A 25,906-nucleotide genomic window follows, 5' to 3' on the forward strand; every position below is an offset into this window, starting at 1 on the left:
GCTCTAAGATCGTGTAGTGTGCGCTGGGCTTTACACTAAGGAAATGAGAAAGGAGGGTCAGTGGAGAGCACCGGAGTTTTTTCATTCGGTGTCATCAACAGAGAGAGAAAAAGGCCGGAAGAGACGATAATGCCGATAATTGAAATGACGTCGATAGTTTTAATTTATGTACGATTAATCGAATTATCGTTTATCGCGACAGGCCTATTGATAACCAAACTGATCGCTAGATTAATAGATGGATTTTTCCAAAACACTTAAATATCTTCTGTCACAGTTTCTACACAATATGCAGCACAAATAGAAAATGTATTTTCAATAATTAAGTGACTGATATCCAGTTTAAAAGAATCAAAAAGAAGAAGTCAGTAGTTTAGTGCTTTTATTAGAGATAAGGAGACGATACAAAACATCCACCCTTCGCTTCAGTCTGCTTGTCCGTCATTTACACATCGCGCCGCGTCAGACCATCAACAACACCACAAAGCTTTTTAAAACGAGGAAACCTTTTTTAACAAGTACGAGGAATGTTATGTTCACTACATCGAATGCCGAGTTCTCCGACACAACAGGAAATAAAACGGAATCACTCAAGTTTTAGGGATTGCATGAAAACAAAAACAAAAAAACCCCCCAAAAACCAAATGGAATGACAAAAACAAAACAATATTTAACCGTGTTCCCCCAGAGAAGGTTTTCATCCGTCTTGTGCAAACAAGAGTGAATTAGTTCATACTAGGTCTAGTGTCAACTACACACAAAACTTAACTAGAAGTTTGGCAAAAAAAATAAAATAAAATGCAGTTGGAATAGTTTTCATGATTTTAAGAACTGTCCCTTTCTTTGAAATATTTCAAGTGGAAAGAACAAAACCCTGTCCAGAAACGTGAGTAAGTGCATTTAAATGTCATCGTCTTCATCACCACCCTTCATCATTAGTATCTTTAGGTGTGTTTTGTTCATAATCCTTATGTTGCATGAACTGGAACAACAGTCTGCCTGTTTGTGTTTTTTTGTTTGCTTTTCTTTGTCACTTGACCCCAAACCCACCCCAGGTCGCCCTCCCCAGGAGTCCCACAAATGACGCTGGTTCTCCTTTTGCCCCGTTTTCTCCAACCCGACTGGAATGAACAGCTAAACCCAACAGATGTGTCTGAGAGGCTTCGACCGAAGCCGCGGGAGGAGGAAGAGGAGGAGGAGGAGGAAAGGCGTGTTTATATAGGAGATCCTTCCAGGGTGACTACCGACGAGCCGCCCAGCTTCTCCGCCAGCGTGCGCCGCTCCTTCAGGTCCTCCAAACCGTTCACCTGCCACTCATGCTTGATGCCTGGAGAAAAATAAAAAAAATACACTGACCCGTCAAAAACTGGGAATATTTAATGAGAGGCGAGGTTTTCACCTGATTATTCTGACTAATATCTCTGTGATTAAAAAAAAATTACTTATTGATTCCCAAGATAATTGAAAACAAAATGCACCAGTCAATCCTACAGGACGCATTTCAGCCATTTTAAACGAGCAAAAGGAGTAAATGTTCACCAAAAAACTTCGAAAACTTTCTGAATTTTAAAGGCTGAAAATTTTTTACTTTTGAAACTCAAAAAATTGAGAAATTTCTAGAACAAAGGTGAAAATTTTCTAACAAATTTTCAACTTTTTAAACTCAAATGTTTTTCCTGCAAGTGTGTAAAACTAAACTGGGTTTAAAAAACGAAGCGTGTCATTTACACAGAAAAAAGCATAAAAAGAAAAGGAGTAAATTTCCACTAAAACCATCAAAATTTAGCTGCCTGGCTTTTCTTAAACAAATATCAAAGAATAATTCAAAATAGTGATAATGAAGTATTATGTATACTTGACACTTTAGTATTAATGCAGTATTACACAGTAATAAATACATTTTCATGGCGCTTCTGTAAACACTTTATAGTAATCAAGTAACAGCAAGTACATCAAACAAAATCATAAAAGAACAAATATATACGTTAAAAATAAAAACTAGCAAATAGAAAAGATGTAAAGCTTAACGCATTTTAAAAATTTATTTCTGAGCATTTTGAATCTATTCATAATTCCCAGAACTAAGAATTGCAATTCTTTATAATGTCAATTTTTTTTCCTGCACCTATAGATTGAATCATCATCATCATCACAACAACAAATAATTTTGCCCCACATCTCTAGAAAACCCCACTGTCTCTGGCATCTAAAACCAAGAACTTTAAACTTCAGACAGAAACATTTTGATGGTTTTTAAACCTTCAGCTAGCTTGATGTCGTTACCTAGATGGACTGAAGTGGAGCGAATGTCGGATAAACACAGGAATCGACTCGGAACACCATGAATTCAGAATCACAAACCAACCAAACATGTTTAAAGTAGGAAAATTCAGAATATCCTGGAAACCGTCCGACAGAAGTAAAACCGGATAAAGTTCCCGCCGCGCGCGGCTGCTCACCTTCAAATTTCCTCTTGATGGCGTCTTTAGAGCTGGCGTAGATCATCTTGCTCTTCAGCGGAGCGCTGTCCGGTGCCCTGAGGAAGAGGAGGAAAGGTTTAAATCCACCGCCACGATTCTCTGAAAACATTTCAGCGACAACAATCCTCACCAGAAGATGAAGACCAAGTCCTCTTTCTTCGTCTCTTTGGTCTCGTAGGTGGCGTCGTACAGGGCGTAGCGGCAGTCGTCGGGCGGCAGCATCTTCACAAAGTCCTGGTACGGGTCCATGACGGTGTTGCCGATGTCGCCCAGCAGGATTTCTTTGCCCTCGTCCAGAACGATGTTCTTCAGGTCCTTGCTGAGGCAGAAGAGGATGGCCTTCTTCCTCTTCCTCTTCTCGTCCTCGTTCGCCTGAGCCTTACGGACCTTCATGTCGTTGAAGACGGCGATCACTTCATCCGTGACTTTCACACCGGAGGCCTGCGTCAACAGAAGACACCTTAACAGAAGCCGGACCCGACGCGATCAATCAACTGATCGCATGATAGATCAGAAGGATTCCTCTCCTTCTACCAAAATAATGATAAACGTCTTCAGTCTGGGGCTTTTTTGAAGATAATTTTGTTCACAGAGAATTCATAATTCATTTTATTTGTAATTTCTATTTTTTATTTATTTTAGACATTGAAGATGACTTCCAATTCCAGTGTTAAATATTCATTTTAATTTAAAGTTTATTCATATTTGAGAATGTGTTCTTGCATCATTATTACTTTAATACCATGAACACTTGGAAAAAACAATATTATCACTTATTGTAATAACTTCAGGGACAATTTGTTGTCTAGTAAATTTGTTATTGTCCTCTAATGATAAAATATGGAAAATGTTGTTTTTTTTTAAATCACCCATTTACTCTATTGTTTATTATTTACAGTGAAGAACGTCACAAGAATTTTGATGCATCATTGTCTTGATAAATTTAAAAAATAAAATAAATAGAAAAATGGTAAAACCAACATTTCCCATAACACTGTTTCACAAAAGCATAAATTAATATCAGTAAATTCAAAAATATGATTAGATGCTGTTACTGTTGGAGATAAAACTACTGCAATCAAGGAACCTGAAGCATTTATTTTATTTATTTCAAACAGAAAATGTTACGTTTAAATCCTTAAAAATGCTAAAATTCATATTTTGTTGAAGAAAACCTTAAACCTGGTGAGTTAATTTATACACAGACACGCTTTCTTTGATCCTTGAGATCTATCTTATAACTTTTAAAAAATAGAAACTCTGGGAAGTTGTGCTGATTAAAGCGTTTGTTGCAGGTTTACGTTTCCCAGCTGTGACCGAACAGAGAGACGACTGAGCCGAGGAACCTGAGAGGACGACATGTGACCGTCACGTGCGGCACGAATCCTCCCAACGGCGGCGACTGATAAGACAGACTGGAGCAGCAAAGGTTGTGGTCACGACGGGCTGTTAGCCGTTAGCAGAGCTGGCGCCAAGAAAGACCCAAACCCAAACAATACTCCAGAAAGAGGAGAGACACTCAACATGTCTTTACTCAAGCAAACGTAAAAAGTAGCAAAGAATTACTCAAGTAAACAAAGTACAGAATAACTGATCAAATGATCAATCATTTAATATTTAAAAATTACATCATCAGATGGAGCAAAATATAGAGTAAAGTGGAAATTTTCGTATTTTAAGGATGAAAATGACAATAATTCATACAAGTGACAAAAAAATAGCAAAATCAGGCAAAATAAATTTTCCCAAATCTTTCAATAAAAAAAAAAGAGAAAAATTTATGAAAGTTTAACAAAAACTGCAGGTGTGTGTCTGTGTTTGATGAACTTTTGGTTAAAACATGTTTGTTTTTCACTCAGTGGGTAGAAAATCCAGAAATTTTACTCAAGTAAGAGTAAAAATACTTCATGATAAAATTACTCATAAAAGTACATTTTTTAAAGAGTTACTCTAAATGTAATAGAGTAAATGTAACTAGTTACTACCAAACTCTGACATAGACAGACGTAGTGTGGGTAAAAGCAACCTAAAAACAAAAAACAACTTAATCAATAAATAATAATAAATAAATAAAAATATTTAATGTCTAAATCTGAATAAGTTTGTGACTCCCAGTCGGCCGGTAGGTATAAAACATTACATAAGCTCCTTTGTGTCATGCATTCCTGCAGTAAAGATGTCCATGTGTGAGAGGCTGCAGTCGGGAATTAAACACCCCCAAAAAACAAAAAAAAACAACAATAAAGCCTCTGTTTAAAAAACCCGAATCCAAATCAGTCCTAATCGGCCCATAAAGACACTCAGTCAAGTCTCCTGACTCTGCTTAGCCACTTCATGTGGAGAAACCGCCGTCTCAGGCCGAGACGACAAACATATCAGTGGAAAAAACACAAAGAGGAGGAAGTAGGCCAGGAAAGACGGAGCGGAGCAGACTGCTGCAAGCCTCCGTTTGCTCAGAGTGTTAAAAGCTCGTAGTGGGAATCATTAACCAGCAGACTCGTTAATAAGTAAACACTTCCTGAATATTTATTACATCATCCAGGTGCAGATATTCCCCCATTTCCTGAACTTTTCATTAAAGGGATAAGAATCTTCCTATCAGGCAGCTTAAATATAAAACTGACTTTTTCCACACAAAAATTAGCATTTTATTTAGTTTCCATATTTTTTTACTCATCTGCTTTGTTAGATTTAAGAAAATACCCTTTTTTAAAAAGTGAACATGATGTTTTTCTCTGTTCAAAAGAGCTTCACTTTGCTCTCAGCTTATCTAATCTTAACCATTTATTACACAATTCAAAGTTCAAGATTCACAGTCCCAGTGTGCAAAGCCTTCATCGCCTGCTGGAGTTAAAATGAGGCCTTCACACCTTCAACACCAAGCATTTCCATCATTTCTGCTCATGTCAGACTCAGAAGAGAAACAAGTTAAACTGAGTCAGCGTTTATAAACGTCTGCAACAAAAACTCAAAAGTATAAAATGATTTTTAAGCATTAAAACTGAATTGAAACTAAATAACACACATTACTTAGATTCGCTGATCAAGCTTTTCCAGACGGATACAGATTTCCTGGATTTTTATTTTATTTTTCCCATTTTGACTGAAAAGAATAAGTGTGTTGTAGTTTATATTTTAAGTTAATTACAATATTATTACAATCAGAGGAGAGACTGGCATCTGATCTGCCAAAATACATTGTGACAATTTGGACATTTAGAATATTTTCCCTTCATATAATAAAAACAAAACCTTTATATCTGAGAAATGGTAAAATCTGAACATAATTTGCTAGAATTTGAGTTTGCTTTGAGGTCTGACCTGCCAATTTCATTTTTAATTGATTCCAATTTTCTTTTGTAAGGACAATGAAACAAAAATAAAGGATCAGGTGTGGTTGAGGAATTTACAGACCAGTTGGCAGGACGCAATAGTCGTTAAAACCAGCCTTGTTGCAGCTACGACCAAACCAACCTGTCTAACTTGTTTTTATTTCACAAGATAGATACGTTCTGCATAGATTCAACAATTGGCCCTGTAATATACGGCCTTGTGTAATGCTGTGGGTTCTCAGATGGAAACTGGAAACCAAAGACGATGAAACATTTACACTCAAAGCCTGATGTGGTAAATTAACCAGTGGGTGACAGAAATGAGTCAATCTTTTGTTTACATATAGGGTGGCGAGTTGTTGATCATTAGAAGATCAGAACTAAATCTTTAAGAAAATAAAAAATAAGTCAGGTTTTTCACACTTTGAGTCACTAGTTACATTTACTTGAGTGACTTTTTGGGGGGGACGAAGTACGTTTAGGAGTATTTTTACTACGCTGTACTGAGTAATTTATTTCTACTCTAACTTGAGTAAAATTTCTGTATACTCATCCCACCTCTGTAAGGTAAAATTTCAACTCCATACTTTTGATCCCTTTAATACAGCATGCATTATAAATCTACATCTCTATTTTGGTAAAATGATGTGGTGGGCCTTCATGTTACTGGCAGGATGCGCAGCTACAAAACAAGATGCGGCAGTCTGCTTTAGCCTCTGCTAACACCAATGTTACATAACCTAGATTATTTTGGACGTCATTTCAGAAGAAAACAGCACAAAAAAAATGCTCACAGCGAGCAAAAGAGCATGGAAAAGATGAGAGTGGCGTTATAAAGCAGTGGGAGACAAAATGGTCTTTGCACCAAATTCAGGGTGGGGCCATGAACGCAGCACATGTGAGCGCTAGCTTGCTATATAAGGCAAAACTACCCAGACACACTGTTAAATATCACTTATTTATTCAACATTACTAAGGAATACTCCGTATGTTTTACTTAGAAACAAACTGGCTCAAATTGGCTTCGTGTGCAGCGCGGGGGTGACAGAAACTGAGCGTGAAGAGGCGGAGTAGAGACAAAGAAGGAGAAATCTCAGCTAGCGCCAGTCATACCAGTAGCTAGGAATGCTAACGCCACGGTTATATCTAGATGAGGCGCCGCTGCACCTGCCAGCGAGGCGAGTCTGGAGGTGCAATTACAGAAACACGATGCAGTGAAAACACCGGCGCAGTGTCATGGCAACGCCGCGAACGTTACCTCAGACCTTTCCCTGCGAAACACACCGAGACTGCCGAAATGGCGCCAGTTTCAGGGCAATTGGTATTTTATCTTCCCAATTACGGCAGAAAGAAAGTATCCTGCTGGGGTTATTCACTGAAGCGGAAAATAATTTTCACAAAACATGTGACTGTTTTGGGAAAGCATAACCGGCTAAACCAGCAGGGCAGCATTAGCTATGGTAAGCTAAGCTCTGTGGCTGCTGCGGCAGCCAGCCGGTCAGCAGAGTCTGATGCTAAACCAGCAAAAACACCAGTAAACACAAATTTGACCTGTTAAAAGAAGAAAACACCGAGTACTTTCAAATGGGGAACGGGAGCCGCGACGTTACTTAAAACGTGAACAAAACCAGTAAAAAAAAAAAAAGCAGTAAAAAAAAACCACCTACCATTGTCAGAGCAGTGAACAGTTCAGCGTCGGAGAGAAATTGAATGGATCGATGACGAAACGACTTTATACACTGCGGGAGCGCGCGTATAAGCGCGTTCCCGGAAGTAGCGGCGTGCACGACGCGTGAGCGCATGCGTACTAATGGCTATAATCTGACTGCTTTGTCTTAGCTGAGTTTGATCTTTGATGTTTATTATACTGACACATTTATTACAGCTGGGGTTTTTTTTGTATGTATATTCCTGTAATATTTTTATTTGTTTTTGAACGTGCGTTTTTATTTTGCATCTGTATTCCCAAAAAATTACTTCCTACTAAAATTAAACTACTTTGAATAGTTAATTTAGCTTACAGTACTGTTTAAGTATCAATCAAAATGTATGTATGGTACGATTTCATTTGAATAATTATTTATATTTCTATAAAGTGCCTCGAAACATTTGTTGTGAATTTGCGCTATATAAATAAACTGAATTGAAATGAATTAAATTCAATACATTTCAATAATAACACTCGACAAAATGTAATGTTTGTTCTGGTTTCTCAGTTGGTGACTGCATGTTGTTTTTATGATTTATTTTTTAAAAATTGTATTTTTATGATGTAAGCACTTTGAACTGTCTTGTTGCTAAAATGCGCTATACAAATAAACTTAATTGATTGATCGATTGATCATTTCCCGGACTTTGTGATAACAAAGCAAATATAACCCATAATACTTAAACAAGTAAGTAGTAAATTATTTTAGTAAATGTAAAAATGTCAATTTAGGTGTTAAACAACAACTATTATTTTTATTTATTATTATTTATTATTTTATTATTATTGGTAGTAGTAGTAGTAAGCATGTACTCCCCAGTTGTTTTTTATTTATTTGCCTTTTCTTTACTCGCTATAAAATCTTACTACGCATTATGTGTGTAACTGTTGGTTTAATCAGCATTATAACTGTTCTCGTAAGTGAATACGTGCAATTAACTATCTCATTAATGGCGAGAGGGTTGACTGATATTTATTTAAATGGACCTCTCCGCTGCTGTCATTATAGCCAGCAGGGGCTAGGCAGCGGTTAGCATGTTAGCAGTGGGAGGAAACCCTCAGCTCGCTGCCCCTTCTTTCTCCTCCCCTTTGCGCGGTTTTCGTTGAACTCACTTCCAAATATGGAAATCGAACGATGAGCGGCGGTCGGGTGCACGCGCCTCACTCACGGCGCAGAGGAGGAGGGCCGGGCAACGGCGCCGAACACCATATAAGGAAACAAGGGACACGAAATTTGCTGCACGAGATTTTTGTGGAGCATCGAATGGCGGAGGGAGGGGGAGAGTCAGAGTCAGCGCTTGGTTGAGAGAGGTGGATACCTAGCAGCAGCAGCGGAGGAAGCCGGGAGCCGGATGATAAAAAAAACATGGATGACTCACGAAATTCAGATATTTGTAGAGCGGATACAAACACTTGAACATCCTGGGGACCTGAGCAGAATAAATTATTGGGAGGCTATCTGCGTGGAAACGTATAAAAAATACGATAAAACCCCTTTAGCTAACTAAGCTTGAAAATAGTGAAATCGGCGGGCCAAGAGTGCACCGTTAACATCAGATAACAAAATAGTCGACTGACGCCAACACAAGGTTAAGTTATATAAATCAGGGCTGTGCAAAGGACGGTCCGGGGGCCATTTGTGGTCCGTGGACTGATTTTCTGCAGGCCCTAACTGACGGTTGGTTTCTGTAGACGGAGGCTTTTTATTTATGCCAGCAAATTCCAATCTTACAATAGAAAATGTCAGGGACAACACAAAAGTATTTGTCCATTAATAACAATGTGTTCGCCTTTTTACTTTTTATTTAATTTAAATAGCATCTATCAAATGACTTTCTCAAAAGCAAATTTTGATTAATTAAAACTTGCTTTTAATTAATTTATCACACTTGGCAAAGAATAGCAGGTGTTTCAGGAGAAAGAGTTGCCTAAAGCCTGTTTTTATTGAGAATAGACTCTTTTTTCCAGAATAAATTACCAACTGAATGCCTTTGTCTTAGGCAAACCAAACAATGTTTAAGTTTCACACATCTCTTTCCCTCAAAAATGTGACTGCTTTATTTGTCAAGTTAAAATACTTCTTGCTTAGCTTATTGTTAAACAGGCACTAAAAGAAATCTCAATGTTTTTGTGATTTTAGTTTTGAAAAATCTTTTTATGGTGTATAAGTACTTTTAAGTTTTGGATATACAATAAATAACCCCTACATTTTACACAAAAAAATTGACTGCTTTTCCCATTTAAATAAAGTCCTGCAACTAATTTTATTGTTGAGTAGATTAAAAAAAACAGTATTTTAATTATTTGTTTTGTCCTTTTTTGATCTGTGGATCATTTTGGCTCCTTGATTTTGGTCCATATGACAAAACGTTTATTAGACCTATCATTTTAGCTTTTTATTTTCATTTTAAAGTTAGTATAAGTTAACTTCTGAAGTTGTGGGGAATAGTGAAATTCTCTCACTCATTATCTTTGAATTTAGCAAACAAATATATTTTGTAATTCCAACATTAAACAGGAAGCATGTAGTCAGAAAGAGAAAAAAATAAAAATATTTGGCTTCAATTATACAAGTTTTCATTTGCTCTATGGGTTTATTAGAAGACTTTTGACGTGTTGTCACAATAAATTCTAATTAATGTTTAAAATCCCCCAAAGATGTTAATTTTACCATTTTCTCCACTGTTTGTCCAGTGAGAGTATCAGTACATGTAAATAAATCTCAAAATATGATTAAATGCTGTTACTTTGGGCAGTTTAGTGATACAAATCACACTTTTGTATTTGACTTTTGTGCAAATGAAGCGTAAATAAGGTCAGGTATAAGCTAACAAAACAGCAGGAACTGTGTGAACCTCTGTTTATTGTTTATAAAACGGCATTATGTCAAAGTCATGGTCATCAGATCAATGCAGGAGATTGTTACATTTGCCGTTACTACAATATTGCATGCATTTGTTTCCCACATTTGGAATGAGCTGTGTGCAACAAGCACCAAAGAGGAGGAAAAGTGCAAAAATAACTGCCTGTAAGACGTCCACAAGCTCCCTCTAGTGGACAAAAACGAAAAGAGAAACACAAAGAACGACACAATGGGGAAAAATCATCTCAATAGTCACTTTTGGCCCTGAACACTTCAGACTTGCATATATAATTTCATGCATTCACTAAGAATAAAGCCCTAGTTTCAATCTTTGTCTACACAGAATATAATCAGGTGTTAAAGTGCACATTATGGCCCCCATTCCACGTGACACTGGATATTTTTAAAATACCTAATGCTTTCTATTTCACTTCTAATCATATCATACTTAAAAAATTATTTAATCTATTCAGGAATGGAGGACATTGTTGCAAATAATAGCAGCCCTTTAATCCGCCACCAAATTCCTTCTGATTTGCTGCAAAAATACCAAGTAAATCCAGTTTATGAGAACTGAAAGTCAAAACTGATCAGACAAGCAGCAAATGTAGAACAATGAAGTCTGTCGGTTTCATTCATCTGCTCCACATGTAGGACATTTCACACAGACAGTTCAAGCTGTAAATACATCGGTTTTTATGAGTAAGAAACTTTCAGGCTTAAAAAAGCTTAAATACCAACACAGAGACATGCTAGAGTTGTTCCTCAGTATTCCCTGAAAGCTCAGATTATAACGTGTGAATATAAATATTACTGACGACGTTTGATGCAAAGATGATAAGATTTGCAACAATCAGAATTTTTATTTTGTGTTTTTGTATTTAAAGACGGTGGTTGCTTTGTGTTCAGGTAAATTATTATACCAACTCGTAGAAGACAAAACAGTATAGTTTCATTATATTAGGACGTTTGAAGCTAACTCTTTGGCTGACAAATCGTTTGCTTTCGTATGCTGGTGATTTGACCTCATTATTCCAGAACTGTTTTTCTTTTTCAGCTAGAATTGAAAAAGCTGCGTCTGGTTTATTCTGTAGCGCCCAGCATGTTTCCATCAAGGGTGTAACAGACAAAAGAATAAATAAAAATAAAACTTAGTGTCAATGACACAAATCTCCCAAGAAAGTGCGTTTCTTTTTCTGCTAGTTTAACTTTCCAAGGAATGCTAGGTTGTAACATCTATAAAGCAAATCTACAAGGAGACCAGAATATTTTTGAGGCTATGAGGAATGGAAGATAAAATAAAAAATAAGCTACAGAAGCAGGCAGCAAGCAGCTTTATGTAAAAGCTTTAAAGCTGCATTTTGAAGTATCTTTAAGACGGACTACAAAGTGGACCCACGTCTCAGCTCGGTAAAGCTTAAAAAACTGAATGTTTCCATGAGGTGTGAAGGTAAACATTGACCTTTCTGTTAAGACAAACTGTAAACTTGTAGAGAGGGTTTTGTTTTGGGATGTTCCTGCACTTTAACAGGCTGTGTCTGATGCTGGTGAGTCAGGATGGGACACTCGTCACCCAGGGCCAGTGAGGATGATGATAATGATGATGATGATGATGATGACGATGACAATGACAATGATGACAATGATGATGATGATGATGATGATAAGGCTTTTGTGCTAGAAGTGTGCTTGGGTTTGTGTGCCATCTGTCTGGATTAGAGACCCCTGGGACTCTAGCTGGATTTCTTCTTGACGCTCACTGGTGCTCCTCTCGATTTGTTCAACATCTCCGTAGCCTTAAAAAAATTACACAAAGATTATTTATTAGATTGGATGAAATTTCACCTTCTATCTATTTATCTATAGAGATAAAGAGACAGTGAAACAAAGATGGAGATTAGGGCTCCAACTAACAATTCTGTCAATTATTCAGATGAAAAATTCTCACATTCTGCAGATTTTTCATTTAACTACTTAAACTTATTTTATACAATAATATAAATATATGAAAAACTACAAATAAACAGCTAAGAAATCACATTATTGCCTAAAAGTCAACAGCACACCATTATTTTAGAGTGTATGCTTGACCATAGGATGCATTTGCAGCTAAAAATACTTCCAACATCAACTTAAGTTAAACAATCAATAATTAGTTTATTCACTCGATTTAACAAATTTCATCATTAATGTACAAACATTTTCTTATAACACTGACTCTACCTGAGTGGAAAGAGAGCAGGAAAAGAAGACAATCATGTAGAAATCTGCCTCTTTCTCAATAATTATAAAATAAATTTGTCATGGTCACATACATTAAATTATCTCCTCATTAACTCAAAAGTATATAAAATGTAATTTTTTTAAATTTTTGAATTGGTTTAAAGTTGAGCATTTTTCCAAGTCCTCATAAATAAATAAAATAATAATTTTGTCATGTCTGTAATATCAACTTTTTGCTTTTTGTTTTCATACCAACCCACGCATACATTTCACATCCTTTGATTTTTATTTGTAAACAAATATGTTTTCTAAACAAAAATCAATCAATCAATCAATCAATAATTAAACAAAAACCTGTTCTAGGACGACGCCGGCAGCCTGGTCGATGGCTCCGCCCACAGGTCGGTACTGGCCGGAGTAGCGGATGAAGGCCCACACCAACATGGCGACCATCAGCAGCCCCAGGCCGCAGTCGCACACCAAGGCGAAGGTCGTCAGGCCGACAAAGAGCAACACGCCCGACACGACGTAGAGGAGGCACATCAGCACGAAGAGAACCGCCGGAGTCCGGAAGGCGCTGAAGAGGTTCTTAGCCTTTTTAACAAAGAAAATATTTAATCATCACATTATGAAACAAAACCAAATCCAAATCAAAGTTTTTCATGTCTTCTGGAAACATTTTGACTTTGGCTCCTTTTTCATTTCAGATTTTTACACGTTTTATGTGTAACACCCATTTACTCAGTTACATTTAGTAACACTTTAATTACTTTTATTACATTGTTCTTTTTACTAGAGTAACATTATTATGAAGCATCTCTACTCTTACTTTCTGGATAATCCATCCACTGAGTAACTTCACTGAATAAAAACAAACAAAAAATCCACCAGACACTGATCTGCAGTTTTTATTCCAGTTTTATGAGTTTTATAATGAAATAAACTGACTTGGAAAATTGTTCCTTTTGCCTGATTTTGTATATGAATTATTTTCATTTAGGTCTTTAAAATACAAAGATTTCCATGTAACTTTTGGTCCGTCTGATGATGTCATTTTTAGATATGAAATGATTGATGTTTTGATCAGATACTTTTTTTTTTACCAAATATTTTTCTACTCTTACTTGAGTAATTTCTTGTATGGCCAATATTTACTTTTACTTGAGTAAAAATATGTTGAAGTAGTGCTATTCTTACTTGAGTATAATTTTGGCTGCTCTACAAACCTCTGATTGCTCCACAAGTAATAATCCTTTCGGCCTAAATAGGCTTTAAAACTGAAGCATTTGTAAAAAAGCATTTATATCCTGATTTCTAGCCACTTCAGGAGATCACAAATAAATAATTTATTATGATTTTATGATTTAAATATGGAAAAAAAAGATACCAGAGATGATAATGTCATAAGATAATTCCCAAGTTAGCTGGAGACCTGCCATTAATGACCCATAATTTGATATTTCTTCTTTTTTCCTGGTCTTCTTTTCTTTATTTCCCTGTTGAAGCCTTTATAAAGTGTCAAGGAACGCACAGAATAAAATTTAATGAAATATAAAAAAAAAAAACCAAAATGATTTGAGCTCACAAAATGTTTTGTTTATGAATAAAAAGGGGTGAAATGGTAACACGGCAGAACAAACTGCAACAGGTTTTTGTTTCCCACGTTTTTATTTTTTATTACTGAAGTTCGGTAAGGGGATGTTTCTCTACTAATTGCAGCTGATGATGATAAATGAGTTTGAAAATAGTCTTTAAAGTTTTCTGTCATTTTGAGGGATAGTTTCTGTTTCTAGCTGTTTCTGACCACCAGCTCGATGTCTCTGTTGTCGCATTTGGTCCGTTTTAATCAAACTCCCGTTTGTTTGTGTAGAAAGTCTGGTTCGTTTGCAGAGATGTGAAAGTAACCAAACACTGATGTGGACCAAAAGAGTGAACTCTGGTGTTCAATTTGTCCACTTTCAAAAGCAGAAAGTGGACTATAGCGCAGGGCATTCTGGGTAAATACAACAAAACAAACGCACGTCTAGCGCTGGCAGGAGAAATGGCTTGTGGTTTTTTACCAGAGGCAAAAGAAAAATCCAACAGACGCTAAAATCTGACTCTACTCCACTTTGTTTACATTTTGTAAAGAAGAAAGTTGTGCTCAGTGTCTTCTGAGGTTTTTGTGTGGTTTCCTTCAGTGGTTCTTGGTGCAGCGCCCCCACAGGCGAGGAGGGGAACAGGTTGTTCAATTTGTTTGGCTAGTTTGAGACAGTGCAGTGTGAAAGCGAACCGCAGCAGCTGAAAATGCAACAAATGTTGCCATTTTGATCCTAAATCAAACCAAATCAGGTGTGAAAACACCCTTAGGTAAACTAATATTTAAAAAAAATAATCAGGTTGAAAAGCAGGGAAAGTCCAAAGAAAAAACATTAAAAGTCACTTAAAAGGGAATGCAGGTTCCTTTGAAAACAAAATATAAAACTAGATAAGGACTTCAAAAATAAAACTTTCCATTTAGAGGTTTCAGATTCATGCAGAATAAAGAACAAGTCTCACCTCGTTGTGCTTGCTAAGCGACTGCCACATCTCGCCCAGCTCCCTCTGCAGCTGAGCCTGGTAGCGATCGCAAAACTCCTGTCCTCCCATCTTCTTTGTGTTTGCAAACGTGTGGATGGCTTCTCCATGGAAGAAGTTATGCTTCTCCTCCAGCGTCTCTGGAGCCACATACGGCAGATCTCCTCCACATATCTAAGGCGGGATAAAAACACAAAACGCATGCTAAAGAACCGGAACCTTAGAGATGCATGATGTGGTTCATGCGTGGCAGAAAACTCACCCTCTCCATGTTCTTCTGGTACTGATCTTTAGCTGCTGCTACAGCTGCCAGGTTGTTGGCTTCTGCTGTGGCCTAGTAAAATCATAAACACATGTGTTGCTCATAGTGAAGAAAAAAACAAAATGATTCAAACTGCCTGTTCAGCTCCATAATACACGGATTGTACACTTTTCCCACAGCAAAATTCAATCATCTTTAGGTAAGAATTAAAACTTTGTCAGCACCAGACTTTGAAGATAAAAATAATACAAAGTAACTAAAAAAATGGCACTATTTTATATAATTTACCATCATTATTAATAGTCTCATGATAGTATTCTACAGTCCTACAGCAGGAACATGGAAAAATAAAACAATAATTAATTTTTATGTGTTTATGTCTCTCTTCCACACATCCTAAACTTCTGACTGGTTTGAGAAAGTTACAAAAATGTTTATAAGGTGAAATATCTGATTTCAATAAATAACATTTTCCAAATTTTGGCTTTTAATCAAACATTATATTGCACCTTATCACCAAACTGTGTAATCTGAATATCCATCACTGTCAAGGACTTTATAGAGAAATTAATCACATTATTCAAAACAATCCGAACAAATTGTGTTAAAGTAAATGACGTTCATGCTCAAATTAAATGTTTAAACACAATACACAAAGAAAGTCTAAAAAATGTCCTCCAGATGTTTTTAGCAGATATAAATATTTCTTGTAATTCTGACAAATATAAAATAAGAAACGTTTAGCTTGATTTAACTTCCGACAGTGAAAAATAAAAAAGTATTTTTATTTTATTCAAATATCTGGTTTTAGCTATAATTCATGTTTTGCAAAATTAGACTTTTAATCAAATATCAGATTAGACAGACTGTGGAGTTTGAATATCAAGAAATCAATCACATACAAAACAATCAATAAGTGGTTGGGCCACTAGGAATAATAAATTTTACATAAACTGAAACAATCCAAACAAATCTTAAGGTAAATGATTTTTAAAAGCTAAAACACAATAAAAGTAACAAAAAAAAAACAATTTCTAAAAATATTCTTGAAAAGTTTTCTGGCATTTAGCAAGTAGAAATATTTTTTGTAATTCTAACAAATGTAAAATAAGATAAGGTCTTCATAGAGAAATCAAGAACTTGAACACCTAATTGAAATTCAGGCATTTTCAAGGATTTCCAGCAGAAAACAAACCCTGCCAACATGTCGACACGTACCATGAGCATCGTCTTTGGTTGAGGCAAATCTTCTCCTTGGTAGATTTTAATGTAAGCCTGGAAACCAAAGCAGGACGGAGTAAGAAAAACGGAGCGGGCCTCAGCAGAACTGCAGAGAACCGGGGGATTTCACCTTGAAGAACTCCAGCAGGCCTCTGCAGGTCACTTTGTTCCCGTTTATTTCCTTCTCAGCCAGGTTGTCTGGATGCAGCAGTTTGGGAATCAGAGCCTGCAGCTGCGTTTTGAATTCAACGGCAACATCTGGGAACAAATTAAACGTTTTGATATTTAGTTACCAATCTGTGCAAAAGAATACTTACAGCATGAAAGATAATGTAAAAACTCATTATCTACCCAAGTAATCTTACATTTATTAATGTATAATGCATATATAAAACAACTAATCAATATAGTATCTATTTAGTTTTTATTTCAGCAGATGAAGATTTTATTTCTTTAAATTTCACCAAAAAACATCAGTAACAAAAATCCCAACAATCAATATTATATATTATATTCAGTAGTAATTATATGTTTATATGATAATTTTAACAGTTTTAAAATTTGTTTGTCACAGTTTGTCAGTTTTCGTTGACAAACTGTGATTGAGATCAAATTTTCCTACCGAGTTGTAAATTTTCTATTGTAATGTTGTTTATATTTGCATTTTTTTTAAAGCCATTTGTGAAACACTTTGCTTTTCTGAATATATATATAAATATATATGCATATTATTTAGACTTTTTTAAAATCTGGAACTGAAGTGGTTTTGTTAAAAGAGCTTGAATAATTATCATTGCTTTCATTGTTCAATATTTAAATTATCACAGTTTGGCTCCATTTACTGAAACATTTTTTCTACTTGTTCTGAATTTGCAAATTTTAAACTGTGATTTCTCCCTTAAATTATACATTTTGCTCCTTAATCTTAAACAATGTTTGAATATTTTTCCAAACATACATATTTTTTTAGCTTTGTAAAGAATTAAGAGTTGTCTCTAGTTTCACTATATCAATAAATGTGATAAATAAATAGGGTTAGTGTTTTCTAAAAATCCTACTTTATGGATTATTCTTATTAGGCTGTCAAGATAATAAATCTTGCTGGACAATAAAGTGTCCCAGAAATTATTGCGATAAACAATATTATTGTTATTTTGAGACTATTTTTATCTAATATACTAATTGTAAAGGCTTATGAATGCATGTAAAAATCTTTAATTTCTAAAACAAAAATAACACGGGACCTGTAAAACGTTTTAGACATTTTAAGCATCCAAAATGAACAAAGCAATAACTTTAAAAGTGATTATAAAGTCTCTGTAACCAAAATTGCATTTAAAAAAATACTAATAATCATTCAGTTAAAACGGGAAAACAGGCAAAACGGGCAGGTAGTGAAAACTAAATACTTCCTACTCTGTGTTAAATGTTTGCAGAATTTCTCAAAATGGCGGCTTTTCAACGATATTAAAAGTTAGTATCTTTTTAACAACTGGAAATTACTACACTCATGTTATTTTATTATGCTATTAATTGATTTGCAGAATAGTTAATGTCTGTAGTGTAGATTTCTTCACAATAACTTAAATAGATACGACTCGTATCCATTTAGTAAGGCAACATTTTTAGAGACTTTACTTCCAGTTGTTATCAAAACTCATCAGCAGAATCTGCAACGTTTGGATTTTCTCTATTAAAATCAAAGCTTAACCCGTCTCACCGCTCAGTTGTCCCCGGAAAGCGGGGTGGGTGGCAACTTTGAGGCCAGGATGGGGCAACAAGAAGCAGGAGATCTTGGTGAAACATGAATGAATGTGTTCCCTCACAGTCTGCAGCTCCTCATGTTGAGCCTCCTTAACCTGAACATACACACACAGCACTCTAGAAATGTTGCAGCACTTTTAAAATCATTTTTAAAACATTCAAACTGGCACCTGCAGCCGTTTCTCCAGAAACTCGCTGCCACCTTTGAAGCCGTAGTTGTATTCGTAGGGGAAACTCCAGTCTCTGATCAGAAACATCAACGACTGCGGGGTGAAAAGAACAGTGTTGAGATAAAAAAGATATCTATATTTAGCAACAATAACCACACTAGCATTAGTTAGTGTGTTGGATAATGTGATTCATGGTACCTGAAACGGCTTCTGAAAGATCTCATCCATGGCCAGACGGCCATACTCTGTGAACAGCTGAGAGGAGAAAACACCAAAATGATGCAAAATGTCACAATTAACTTTAGTAATATGCTTCAATATAAAAATCTGTTTTTAATATTAAAAAAAACAAAAACGGTATTATGTGAAAATTCTGGGTTTTCTTTAGCTAAAAGCCACAATCTTCAGAAACACTGACATGGATCAATGTTTACTGAATCTACTGTGTATAATGGGCTTCATTTTTTTAATTGAATCATTTAAATAAATTAACTCTACTGATGATATTCTAAATTACTGGTGAGAAAAGCCGACTGAACTTTGGTTCCAGCAGCTGAAACCAAACTGAACTCTCTGGTTTTTGGAACCTCTCTGGTTAAATCCAAAATAAGCTGCTGTTGGCCACGCCCCCCAACTCAACGCTTAAACTCACACGTGAGTTGCGCAATTATACAACTGTGCATCTTTGAAAAGCAGAAGTGGCGCCTCCTGCGCAACAAAAATGCACCAAGTGGTTTATGGATGGTAAGTCAACAACAAAGCACTTGTCTTTTCCAGCAGCCATTGTACAGCGTATACAGAGGTAAAACCAGCAGACTAAATATGCTGGAACACTGCTTGGGTTGCTAGGTAACGGGCTGAGCTCCGCTGGGGTTGCTAGGTAACAGTGCAGTCCCTATGGAATGTGACTTAACCGGGAGGATTTTGAAATGACATCAAAAAACATGCCAACTTATTGCCAAAAACTAAATGGGTTTGTTTTTTAAGTGTTTAGACTGTTTATAGATCCAGTTTAGAGTCAAATGGAAGCACAAAAATGTGCAAAATATGAATTTTGCGTGATAGTTCTCCTTTGATTACAAAGTTACAAAGGCGTCAAGATAAATTTAAACTGCGGAGGCCAACCTCCACTTTCCCTTATGTTTTAGGGAGGGCAGGCTGGACTGTACGGTTGGCATCTTATTTCATTACATGGTGGTTAGCTTCCTAGCTTCTGTAACAAAATATCACAACACAGCTGTTATTTTATTACAGCAGTCCTACAACAATAAGATCCAGGTGGGAATAAAAATAGTAAAATTAGGTTGGAACGAGCTGTTCTTTCTGAAAAGCTTTTATGAAACTGACTCATCTCTAAAGTCAAGTTAAAAATAACAACACAAACCCAGACTGACCTGTAGCTGCTGCAGGTCGTCCTCCTGGATGTTCTGTGAGAGATTGTAGATCTACCAAACCAGAATTCATGTCAGAAAACTCAACAATGACAAACTAATCAGTAATGATGAGAGTAAGATGTTTACCTGGACTGAGCTGGTCATGGTGCTGAGAGCAAAGATGGTGGCACAGTCCTTCACCGTGGACTGGTCATCGAACGCTCCCTGAGTGTCCATCAACACCACAGCCACCTACAGGAGAGAGACGGAACAGCAGCAGACGTTGTTATTTTCTGTAATAACTGAATTTGTTTTGTTTTTTTTACTTTTAGAGTAAAGAAATAAACTGTATTTATTTAATAATATTTATTTACTGTGAAAAAGTGATGACAAGAAGCCCTGCGGGGTTATTTTGAGGCTGCTGATTGGATTGCTCTTTGCCAGCCACATGGAGAATGACATCATGACTGAGTGTGTGACCAACTATAAAAACATCTTCGTGGACAATACTATCCCCATTTGAAGAATTTTGAATTAATATGAGTCACAGCAACATTTAGTTTCCCTTTGGAAAGTATCTTTGAATTGATTTTGAATTTAATGTCAATTTAGATTAATAAAATTGTGTCTGTTTACAGCAAAAAATAAACTCAAAGATGTAAAAAGCTGACTTTGAAGTAAAATAATAAATTGCTAGGTCTTTAGTTTGAAGAACTAGTAAAAAAGAAGTGTAATAAATCTCAGAAATAGCTCGTTGAGATAAGCTGAGTTGATACATTCATGGCTGTTTGCTCTAAGGAAGTCTGACTACTACTAATAGAGTCTAGATACATAGATGTATCTATAGAGGTAAAACATTTAGAAACAACATTCAAAACAAAAACGGCCATAGCGGTTCTGGTAAAAACCCAAACAGAGGGAAACTTCATTTCAAACTAAATACAGCCTGCAGAAACCAGGTAAAGGCACACAGATGTACAGACTCATCCAGCAACATCTCAACTTTTCTGCTACTAAAAGGAAACGTCTTCCTCAGGATGTTCCCAACAGAACATGTGTTCATTTCTAATTAAGTGGATTTTAAATCTGCCACAGTTAATAATTAATAATAGTTAATAATTAACTGGCTGAAATATATAAAAGAAGCACAAACTTTAGAAATATTAAAACCAACAGAACACAAAAAGCTCAAGCCCAAGGTGCCTCAAGATGACCTGTAAAAGTTGCTATATAAATAACTTTACTTACTTACTTGTTACTGAAATAAATTCACTTTCATATATATTCTTACTTAATAAAATGTACATGTACTAAAGTACAACAGAGAACAATCCTGAGATAAAGTTTCTATTCATTTGAACTATTGTTTATTTTTCCCAAAAAGAAAAATGTTGCGATGTTCTTTTTAAATTCAACATTTCCTGTTAACAGTAAATGTTTTTTCTCTCTATTTGCTCATTTTAATGTGTGCTATAATCTAAAAATCAAACTTTAAGTGACATCTGCTGTTTGTTACAGAGATGAGAAGTAAATTGGTATCTCTAGATGACGTCAGTACCTCCGTCCCGTCGCTCTTCTGAACTGTAAAAACTTTGCTCCACAGCTGGATGCCTGTCGTCTCTGGTTCCGACCCGCCTCTCCAAGAAAACCCAGTCAGCTCCTCGTCATCCCGACCCAGCCAGTTATTGTCGCTCTGCAGACACACAAGTTAAACCGTAAATACCAAACATGCAGCAGACATTCAGATAAAACTTTAGAGCAGAAACAGCTTCCCTCAGGGTTTGTGTTTTGGGGTTTTTTCCCCCACCATTTTGCCAGCAGCTCCAACTATCATTACAGTCTGTGCTATAAATAGACATCTCCAGTGTTTTATAACAAATAAAGTGGAGAGCAGAGCTCTCAGGTTCTGATTAGCTCCACACTGAACAGCTTGTTTTACTGTCCACTGGAAGCTACAGTTGAAAATTTAAAATGGTGCAACAGGAAACATTTTAATGGAAGAGAGAGAGAAAAAAGTTTTAAAAATCAATAGCACTTATCAATCGCAATCTCAAAGAGTGATGCTTGTTGGACGCATACAAACAAACAGGGGAACTACTGTAGTACATGCTGATTAAACTTCCTATGAAACCTGGCAACAAAAATCTAAATTATTATTCATCAGCAAACGGGTTTGGTCACATGCATATTTTCATGCTGTGCTAATGCATCGATGCCTCCCAGATTCTGGAGAAACCAGTCGGATCATGACCTGACCTGTCACATTAAACTGTCCCAGACGTTATCATGACAAATGATAAAAAGATTGTTTTTATTTCAATTTTCAGGTAATATAATGGTGATGGCGTAATAATGGAAGTCAAACTTTAATTTTTGACAAACGTTTAATTCTGGAAGTGGAAGACATTTTAAATATCGAAAATAAACAAAACAACCGAAACAACAAGTAAAATGAAGAGAGGTCAGTGATGTGGACGTAAAGTTTTATCACAATATTTATCACGATTATCACAATATAAGAATTATTTATTACTTTTTTAGGTAACCGTGTGGCTGCAGCTATGTCGCAGCAATTACAACCCATGAGATTAACTGATTTACTGCGACAGGTGTCGTCATGGCAACACCTCGGGCTCACCTTTCTGTGCATGTAGCGGAGCATGAAGTCCAGTAAGAAGCTTTTCCCCTTCCTGAAGGCGCCGGCCACCGACAGAACCACCACATGCTTGTCTCGGACCTCCGGATCCAGCAGAACCTGAGCTAACGCCTCGGTGTTCAACGTGAAGGAGTGATCGTCCTTATTTACGTCCACAATCTGAACCGGTCGCGCATCACTCCCCATTCTGCAAACAAACAAAACAAAGCCATTATCGTCAAATAAAAGCTTTACGAAGCTCTACATGAAAACATTAAATAAGCTAAAACTTTACTAACATTTGGCATCAACCACCTTTAAAAATTTTAAATATTTTCTTTAAGGTTTCATTTAATAAAATTCTTGCTAATCAACATTAGGGCTGGGTGATTTATTGGTTAATAAAGTTTTTGAAGATGTAATTTTTGGAAAATCTGCATTTTTCTTTACCAATGCACTCCTGAGGTTTTCATAGTTCAGACTGGGGCTGCAGCTAACAATTATTTTTATTATTGATTAGTCTATTGATTATTTGACAATGGGTTAGAAAATGGGCACATTCTACAGATTTTTCATTTAACCCGTTTAAACCTTTTTTATACAATATTGGAAAAACAATAAAAGATACATTTTACAGCCTAACATGCAACACCACAGCATTCCTTCAGTAAATGTGAGCCAGGTGAAGCTAAAATTATGCAACTTGTTGAGTTTTGGGTAAAAACATGTTTACAGACAAAAGTGTTTTTATCTTAAATTCAAAATTACATATTTGTGTACAGTTTTGATGCAATTACTGCTCTAAATGTGATGTGTTTGTTTCACCAAAGTGCCTTTTTTGGGTTTGTACACCTTAGTTAACAATTAATGGATTACTGAATTAATCGATGTTTTTTTTCGATAACCGATTAATTGTAATTAATCTGCTTCATCGTTTTAGCCCTAATTCGGATAGATATGAGCACACTCAGAGCCGCCATCTTGTTTGACAAACTTATTTAAAATAAATATTTACACTTTGAATGACAAGGTCAACAGGTCCACCCAATTTAAAGGTCAGGCTAATATTTTTTACTTAATGATTGAGCAAATGACTGAGTCTATTTTAAAGAAAAATTACTACACAAACTGAGGTGGTCACATCAGATCATGATAACTCTACACAAGCTTTTTATATCATTAAAACTATTTTTTCTTGTAATTTTTTGCATTTGTATTCTGCTAAAACTCAACTACACTCTCATAACTGAATAATTACAACAAAAATAAAATAAATTACAGGCAGGCCTTAATACACCATCATACACCTCACAGAAGATTTGACAAAAGCCACTTTTTGAAAATATGTTCTGTCATTTGTAATTTCTTTTTCAGAAAATAAATCAAGAAAACAATAGATTATCATTTAACAAAATAAAAGTGTTGTATGCATCTAAAAGTGGTCTATAAGTGCACCACAATACTGTACAAAAAATTTAAATAATTAATTTCTGTCTCATTTACTTGGCTTTCGTAGTTTTTAAAGCTCCACAAACTTTCTGAAGTTTTCATTAGATCTCATTGTGAGAAAATGTACAGTATGGATGTAAATTTTGTGCTTTTAACAAGCAGCTTACATGGTTACAACATTATCCTCCACAGTGCATAAAACCATATGTTTATTTTATTCAAATTTAATCAAAATTTGATGAATCAATGAAAAAATGTGCCTGAATTTGATGCCTGGACAAATAATCGGCAATCACTCGTATCATTTTTAATTTTAAGCATTTATTTCAAAAATGAACTTTGATGATAGTTGAACGATGAGAAATTTTGAATCAAACTGAATGTTTTCCAGTCAGCACATCTGGCAGAAGAGATCATTTATCTTAAATAAAACCCACCATAGGGCATTTTTCTGTCCAGATCGAAACATGTTTCAACATTTTCTGCTAATAGCTCTCCGTCATTCACCCTGCGGGCATTAAAATACTATTCCAGTAAGTCAACCAATACAAAGTTTAGCTCTGTGTGGATGTGGCTGCAGGCTGTTCATATTGGTGTCATGCTGCTCTGCCTGCAGCTTATGGATTTAGCATGCCCTCCAATAATCTGGCCATGTTTCTTTCCTCATCAAAGGAGCGCATTGTTACGAGACTTAATGGGGAAACCTCCATGTCCTCCATGGCGTCCATGGCGTCCATTAAGACAAGAAGGTGAGACGATGCGTCATCAAACTAAGGAGGTCACTCCCTACTTTCAAGCACCTTGAGGGTGTGGCGTTGATGAGCAGCATGCCAGCCATTTCCTTGCAATGAATGTTCAGAACAGACTGGATGCAAGAAATTAGCACCATCAGAATTTATTACTGCTTTTCCGCAACATCAACAGCTAGCAGAGCGAGTTTGGCGCAGTAAAGTTGAGCTGACATCCACTTTTAACGCGAACGTCTTCGAGTCTGGACAACTGAGCTAACAGAGCGGTTAAAACAGCGAGAGTTCAGACAAAAACAAAGAATTAGCTGTTAAATGAGCGCAGAGTTAGAAAAGAAAATCCAGAAGCAATGTTGCGTTCACAGGAACATAAGTGAAAAAGGAACATACGTGTTTGTTTTAGCTGAAGTCTCACGGTGCCGTGTTGTCTGTGGAGTCTTCCAGAAGCGTCTCCAGACACTCAGGAGAGCCGAGAAACGAACAACTTTTCACACTGACACGAAAACAGTCATGAGAACTTTTTTCCACAACTACACTGCCCACTTCCGGCTTCAGTCCGCGAAACGTCACATGGGGAATGTAGTTTTTTGTGTGACCTCCTTCCCCCGTTCGAGCTCTGGTGAAAACTACAAGCCCCTTCGAGTGAAATTCACCGACAGGAAATGGGAAATGTAGTTTTTATTCAGGGAGGGCGATGTTTACGCAACGACCGAGCAGGTAATGTAAAGTAGGTGCGGATACTTTGCGTTTATCCAAATCACTTCCGAAAGGTGACAGATGCGGTATCCTAGCAACCGGAATTCGATTGAAGAGAAAACAGTTGTGACGTAGATGTAGCGCCCTCTGCTGTTGTTAATTTAACCAACATAGGAGTGACGTCATTCATCACGATACATCATAAATCTTCTGATTTTCCCCCCACGTTTGTTTTAAGTAATCCAAAAAATATTTTTTTTATAAATATTTAAACTGCATTGCTAACATTAGTCTAGAAATAAAGTCTCTTTGTTCATTGTTTAAAAAAACGCAAAAAACAAAATTTTCCTATTGCAAAAATGCACATTTAAATTTAGAGTAACTTAAAAATATCTTTGACAAGCAGAAAACTAAAAACTGACATTTTA

The 25,906-nt window shown here is 36.1% G+C and overlaps 2 protein-coding genes across 2 annotated transcripts; both read right to left on the bottom strand.

Moving 5' to 3' along the window:
- Nucleotides 1-365: 365 nt before the first annotated feature.
- Nucleotides 366-7,629, bottom strand: cfl1 (cofilin 1). The gene is made up of 4 exons (XM_028009121.1): nt 7,480-7,629; nt 2,611-2,921; nt 2,460-2,536; nt 366-1,327 (listed from the first exon to the last, which is right to left on the bottom strand). The coding sequence occupies exons 1-4, from the start codon at nt 7,612-7,614 to the stop codon at nt 1,215-1,217; spliced, it is 636 nt and encodes a 211-aa protein (XP_027864922.1). The 5' UTR covers nt 7,615-7,629; the 3' UTR covers nt 366-1,214.
- A 2,734-nt stretch (nt 7,630-10,363) lies between these two features.
- On the bottom strand, nt 10,364-25,336 carry LOC114139253 (atlastin-3-like). The gene is made up of 14 exons (XM_028009058.1): nt 25,173-25,336; nt 22,591-22,795; nt 21,511-21,645; nt 20,100-20,204; nt 19,974-20,024; nt 18,778-18,834; nt 18,580-18,672; nt 18,366-18,504; nt 16,776-16,903; nt 16,643-16,699; nt 15,425-15,496; nt 15,145-15,336; nt 12,961-13,200; nt 10,364-12,179 (listed from the first exon to the last, which is right to left on the bottom strand). The coding sequence occupies exons 2-14, from the start codon at nt 22,792-22,794 to the stop codon at nt 12,117-12,119; spliced, it is 1,536 nt and encodes a 511-aa protein (XP_027864859.1). The 5' UTR covers nt 22,795; nt 25,173-25,336; the 3' UTR covers nt 10,364-12,116.
- Between the last annotated feature and the right edge of the window lie 570 nt (nt 25,337-25,906).

The sequence above is a fragment of the Xiphophorus couchianus genome, chromosome 23 (genome assembly GCF_001444195.1).
Source record: "Xiphophorus couchianus chromosome 23, X_couchianus-1.0, whole genome shotgun sequence".
NCBI classification, from domain to species: domain Eukaryota; kingdom Metazoa; phylum Chordata; class Actinopteri; order Cyprinodontiformes; family Poeciliidae; genus Xiphophorus; species Xiphophorus couchianus.